The sequence below is a fragment of the Haliotis asinina genome, chromosome 13 (genome assembly GCF_037392515.1).
Source record: "Haliotis asinina isolate JCU_RB_2024 chromosome 13, JCU_Hal_asi_v2, whole genome shotgun sequence".
NCBI classification, from domain to species: domain Eukaryota; kingdom Metazoa; phylum Mollusca; class Gastropoda; order Lepetellida; family Haliotidae; genus Haliotis; species Haliotis asinina.
Window position 1 is genome coordinate 9296065 of NC_090292.1, and position 6617 is coordinate 9302681.

General features: G+C 40.8%; 1 protein-coding gene across 3 annotated transcripts in view; it reads left to right on the forward strand.

Moving 5' to 3' along the window:
* The window catches only part of LOC137260098 (COMM domain-containing protein 4-like), a 30646-nt gene extending 24088 nt beyond the window's left edge, over positions 1-6558 (forward strand). For all 3 annotated transcript variants that reach the window (XM_067797790.1, XM_067797791.1, XM_067797792.1), the window contains exons 7-9: positions 2779-2840; positions 3727-3841; positions 5433-6558. In XM_067797790.1, coding sequence (XP_067653891.1) covers positions 2779-2840; positions 3727-3841; positions 5433-5476 — 221 coding nt within the window. In that variant the 3' untranslated portion in view covers positions 5477-6558. The remainder of the gene's footprint in view (positions 1-2778; positions 2841-3726; positions 3842-5432) is intronic.
* Positions 6559-6617: the final 59 nt, after the last annotated feature.

Genomic DNA, 6617 nt, shown 5'->3' on the forward strand with positions numbered 1-6617 from the left:
CGCATGGTATTACACCAGCCCAGGTCTGTCGTGGGACGCCTTGCTTAGAAAGACCGGAGTTAATTTAGAATTGCTTACAGATTACGACATGCACCTATTCATTGAGAAAGGCTTGCGAGGTGGGATTTCCATGGCATCCAAACGATACGCTAAAGCAAATAATCAATACGTGAAAGGTTACGATCCTAACAAACCAACCAATCACATTCTCTACCTCGACGCAAATAACCTGTACGGCTGGGCCATGAGCCAGTATCTACCTACAGGAGGATTCGAATGGGTACCAAACGTTGATGTTATGAGCATTGCATCAGATTCTAACAAAGGGTATATCCTCGAGGTTGATTTAGAGTATCCCAAGGCATTACACGCATCGCACAACAGCTATCCCCTTGCACCCGAACGTATGAAGGTTAACACAGACTGGATGTCTGAGTATCAACATAACTTGTCAGGTGGTCGTGTGGCGGACGTTGAGAAACTCGTGCCTAACTTAATGAATAAGACCAAGTACATAGTTCACTATCGCAACCTACAGCTGTACCTGTCATTGGGTATGAGGCTGACCAAAATACACAGGGTGCTCATGTTCGACCAGAGCCCATGGATGGAGCCCTACATCAGAATGAACACAGACCTACGAAAAAAAGCCACCAGTGATTTTGAGAAAAATCTCTACAAGCTCATGAACAACTCGGTGTTTGGTAAGACTATGGAAAACCTGAGGAAACGCGTAACCGTGAAACTGGTTAGATCTAGTGAGGAAGACAAGCTCAGGAAATTGATAGCCAGTCCGGCATTCAACCGTAATAAAATATTCACAGACGACCTAGTTGCCATACACATGAAGAAAAGCCACATAAAATTCAACCGACCTGTTTACGTTGGGATGAGTATCCTCGATTTATCCAAACACCTGATGTACGACTTTTACTACAACGAGCTCAAGAAACAGTACGGCGACAGGTGCGAAGTGTTGTACACTGACACGGATTCCCTGCTGATGGAGATTCGAACCGAGGACGTGTACGAGGACATGAAAAAACACATCGATTTATACGACACCAGCGACTATCCTAAGACCCATACTATACACAGCACGGTAAATAAAAAGGTCCTAGGTAAGATGAAGGACGAGTGTGCTGGCACGCCAATAGCTGAGTACATAGGTTTGAGGCCTAAGATGTACTCCATATTGAAAGCCGACAATAGTGAGATCCGAAAAGCTAAAGGGGTTAAGAAGTATGTGGTGAAACAACACATCAAACACGCCAGATTCAAGGAGGCCCTGTTCAAGACCCGTACCTTTAGGCATAAGATGAACACGCTTAGAAGTGATGGACATAAGATATACGGACTGACTATAAACAAGACGTCCCTATCACCTATGGACACGAAACGTTGGATAGCTATTGATGGTATAAACACATACGCGTATGGACATGAAAAAATTTGAGGCTATTTATTACAGCCCGCGTGGATATTGGAAAGGAGCTAGCGCAGTAGATAAGCTAGCTAAAATAGCGCGAGTATCACCAGAGAAAGCCAAAGCGTGGCTTGAAAAACAAGCCCTGTGGCAGATCTATTTGCCGGCGCCACGCTACGTACCTAGAAGGAGTTTCGGAATTAACATACCTAATAGCATTCACCAGGCAGACCTACTGTTCCTACCTCATGATAAGAGGTACAAGTATGCCTTAACCGTAGTGGACGTAGCCAGTCGTTACAAGGAAGCCGAACCCTTGACCACGAAAGATTCGGCCAAAGTAGCCAAAGGATTAGAACACATATACAAACGCAGCCCGCTGACTTGGCCAACAGAGCTGCAAGTTGATCCCGGACGGGAGTTCATGGGTGCCGTTTCACAACTGCTAGCCAAACACGATACAAAGGTCAGACGTGGCACGGCCGGAGCCCATCGCAGCCAAGCTATAGTTGAGAGATTTAATAGGACTTTGGCTGAGCGCTTGTTCGGTCATCAATATGCTAGGGAAATGACAACCACTGGAAAACGATCGACCGAATGGGTCACGAGGTTACCCAAGGTGGTGTCGGCAATCAACCATGAAGTCACCCGGCTCACTGGTAAGAAACCGGCAGACGCTATCAAACTAAAATCAGTGTTAGCAGAGTCGTCTGCTCCATTGCGTGGAAAGGAGAAACAGATACCAGATAGGGCCTTAGTTAGGTATCTATACCAGCCGGGGGAACACGAGGGCGATAGCCGTAAGCGAGCCACCGATCCTATATGGTCAGTCAAAACTTACAACATAGATAAAGTGGATATGAAAGCCGACGAACCTAACTTATACTACTTGAGGGGTGGGCCGGGTAGGGGATTTGTAAGAGAAGAATTATTGATCGTACCGTACGGCACAGTGTTACCGCCTGCCAAGTCACGGTAAACGTGATGGCGTAGCTTTGTAGTAGGGGCAATAGTAGCAAGAGCTAAGGGTCCCACCAAAGCCTCATTTAGTAAATGAGGCTTTTTAGAGGGGTTTTTGAAAAGTGTTTTCGGACTATCATTCCCTATACTACTTGGTTGAATATCTTCTCTCTATTATTTCAAGAACATCTGTGATTACATGTTGACTATATGGTAAATATAAACACTTCTACTACTAATATAAGTTTAGATCAGTACATTCAGATGGAGCTGACTAGTCATGCCCCTATTCTGAGCATTGTGGGACTGTGGACACAGACGTAGAAGATATTGTATTCAGTGTGTCATTTCTGGGTGCCTTGGAATATGGTGTTATGCGTGTTGTGTTACAGTGTCCTCCCTAGAGAATGTCAAGTGGAGGGTGGACTACATCCTCAGCTCCAGTGAACTGAAGGTCAGTGGTCAGCATGTTTGTGGTCACACAACACCAAATGTTTTCCCATACACGCCAATAGTAATCTTATGTTTTTTAGAAAAAAAATATCCAGGCTATGAACAGTTATTCTATGTGCACATGGGTGCAGTCTGGCCTTCAACCTACATTAAAATACAATTTCTGGCTAACTTGTCCAGCTAACTTTCCCAGGACAGGAAACTGAACGCATGAACTCCATTTCTGCACCAAATGTCACCTACTTAAAAATATCTATGCACACGTAAGTGTAAGTGAAGATGATAAATTACAGCACTAAATACTAAAAATTGCGGTCAGTTTTAATTTCATGATTAATGTGTTTTTAAATAAGTTAAACATCTTTTCCTATTTCATCCAATCTTAGCTGTCACATGTCTCTGTTTCTTCAGTTTTTTATATAAGGCATTCGCTCAGGGAGCATGTGGTTCTGATTTAGTGTAGTGGCTCCTTGTCTCTACCTGGATCCCCAGTACCTGAAATTGTCTCCCCTTAAATTCCTCAGGGTTTTGTCTGCTTGAGTAAAGGCCCATGATACACCCTTTCAATTGTGTAATCCATTGTTTTATTGTGAGTTATATTTTGTCAGCTTATGCTAATTCTATGTATTATGTATCATGAGATTAAATATGTGGCTAGCTTTGCAAGTATTTTGCTGATTGGCTCGATTTGGAGTAGAATGATAAATTGCTGTTGGAATTCATTTGTGAAGTTTGTGAAATATTGTTAATCAATGACAGGGTTTGGCTCGGTTCACATGGCATTTATGAGATCTTACCAAGTTTTTGATGACATTCTGTCAGTGTCTTAGAAATGAAATGAAATCCAGTTTGTTTTATGATGGATAATGAGTTGTTCTTCTCACCAGGATATCAACGAGCCTTGCGTACAAATTAGGCTTGAAATGAAGAACCCAGACACACTGTCAAGCGAACCTGTGGCATTCACTGTGTCTGCAGACAAATTCCGAGTTCTCTTGAATGGTAGGTGATATTGTGGGCAATAAGATGAAGAACCCAGACAGAATATCAACTGAATTTTGGAAATCGTATTAAGTATTAAGCACTGGTTCACCTTCAAAGTGCAAAGTGCAGCATTATGTTTATATAAATTTGCACCACCTTAACATTTTTCTGTTCAAAGAAAAGAGATTTCAGCTGGAAAACAGAATGACTAGGAACAAGCTTATAATGACTTTATGGATAGTGGAGTGGTTGCCACTGTTCATGCATTGACATTCTATGAAGTAAAATAATGTAATCTAGTTTTGCTGAAAACAGTTTTGTTTGAGTGATGTTCTAAGTCATCAGTACCAAACTTCAAGCTTTGTATTTAAGAAATACAGTTCGCTCTACCACCATGTACAGTGTAACAAAGCACACGTCTCTAAAGTATTGTAATTACATCTATGTTAAACCATATAGGGCAATATGAGCGTTGCACATCTACTACCATGTACAGCCAGATGAAGGTGACTAGTCAAAGGACATTCCACAATTGCATTGTGGGAATTTAAACATTGTGAACATTGCCATGCTGCTCTTAAATAGTGGAGACATTTTATCTCCATTGAGACATTTTATCTGAGACATTTTATCTCCATTGAGACATTTTATCTGAGACATTTTATCTGTCTGAAAACATAAATATACTGTTTCCACCTGTGATGTTAGGTGAGTGAAGCAACTGCAATCCAAGAAACGGGATGGAACAGATAAGTTTACTGTAGGAGGCAATGACAACTGTTACATTGTGACACAATGCAACATATTCAATTACGATGGGTTGATTACAATGGGGTAATGACACTAGTACATTGTGATGTAATGTAAAAAGTGCACATTATTGTCTGATAAATAACTGTCAGCACCTTTGATTTTTCACCGAAACATCTTATAAAAAATCATATATTGATATGCAGCTGAACTTGCTTGTCTGGAGCAGTGGTAGGGAATGCTGTGGCTGATAAGACGTAGAATAGACACAACGTGAACCATACTCACGTCCTTCACTGTATCTCTTGGAGTGAGTGAATCAGGTTTTACATGGATTTTGGCATGGGACCCCAGAAACGGGTTTCACACATTGTACCCATGTGGGGAATCGAACCCAACTTTTTGGCATGATGAGCGAACACTGTATCTGTTAAACATACTAGGAGGGTGTCTCTGTGGATTTTGAGTCTGTCATGACCATGCATTGAAATATCAGTGTGGATTTAGAGCAGTATAAATGGACTGATTATTACTGACCATATGAATTTCCACAATCCGTTCAGGTTTGATAATAAATAAGACCACATGGATCTGAATATAAATTAGAAAAGTAGGAGTATGTGTGGATATCTTCTTGACATGATTGACATGATTGACATGATTGAATGAGACACTGAACAAGTTGACAGTATCTACACAAGAGATGCAGCATCTGTGTGGCATTAGATAAGGTCATTTCTCATTACCGAATTGAACTCTTCCACAAATGGGACAAATTGCCTCCCTTTGTTCAGAGGACTGACAAATGCAGGCAGCATGTTCTAAATGTTCCTTATGTGTTTTGATTTGTGTTTTTCAGAGTTGAAACAGGCTGATTCAATGATGGACACTCTGGCGTCGTAGCTTCATACTCATAAATCAGCAACTACACCATGCAAGATTAGCCCTACTGGGAGTGTTCACACACGATCTTGGGCTGTCACGCAATCGTTTGAAAAGTTGTTTGTTTTCTAGCCTTTAAGCCACAGTTGTGAGTGGGAGAATTAACAAGGGGAATAGTTTAACCGAAGATCCATCTCAAGGAGATACATGACGTTTTCAGTATTCAGAGATTTAAGGACTTGCCGATCCTTAGTACTCAAAACTTATCTCCTACCCACGAAGATCCGACTTGGAATTGGTGTTCACCACCCCTTGCTTGTTGTTAGAGGTGATTTGGTGGTCAGACTCACTGACTTGGTTCACACATGTCATCATATTCTGACTGCGATGGATGCTCATGCTGTTAATCACTGGATTGTCAGGTCCACACTTGATTATTTACAGATCACTGTCATATGGCTTGAATATTTCTGAGTGTGGTGTGGAACAAACATGCTTGTCTCCCCTTGTTCACATTCCAGGACTGAGTATGTAGGGTTTTTACTACAAATGGTCAAACTGTCATTTGCTGTTGAATCTGGCCTTCACTGGTATGTTGAGAGAACATGGCCAAGTAGGGCTGGGACGGATCTAAATATTTTTCAACTGTACCCCACCCTCCATTACACAACCCTACACAGATACCCATTATGTTAATTCAAATCAAATTTGTAAGAAATGGCAGTACATTTTTCAGCTCAGAGGCTAAAATATCAATTTTTTCAATATCTATGTATATAAATGTCTAACTTTTCAAAGACAATATAACCTTTTAATCATGAAAGAATAGTATGTTACATTGTTTAATATATTCGTCACATGATCATAATGGGTGTGAGTATTGAGACAAGTACCCAGGTCCAACTCTCCATGTTGCCTGTCCCAGCCCCGATTTCCAGTTTAGGCTTAAAACAAAATGCCTGATTGTTTGATTTTGATTCAAGCATAAGATGTTTTTTGGAACCAGTTCATATCTTATGTAGATCAAATATACATAAAATGATATTATATATGCGTCATTGTACATTCGATGAAATGTATTTTAATAAATATCTTTCAGAAAATGATGTCTTTTAGTGGTTATCTAATTAATGTCCCTGTTTTATGGAGTCATCAGAAACAT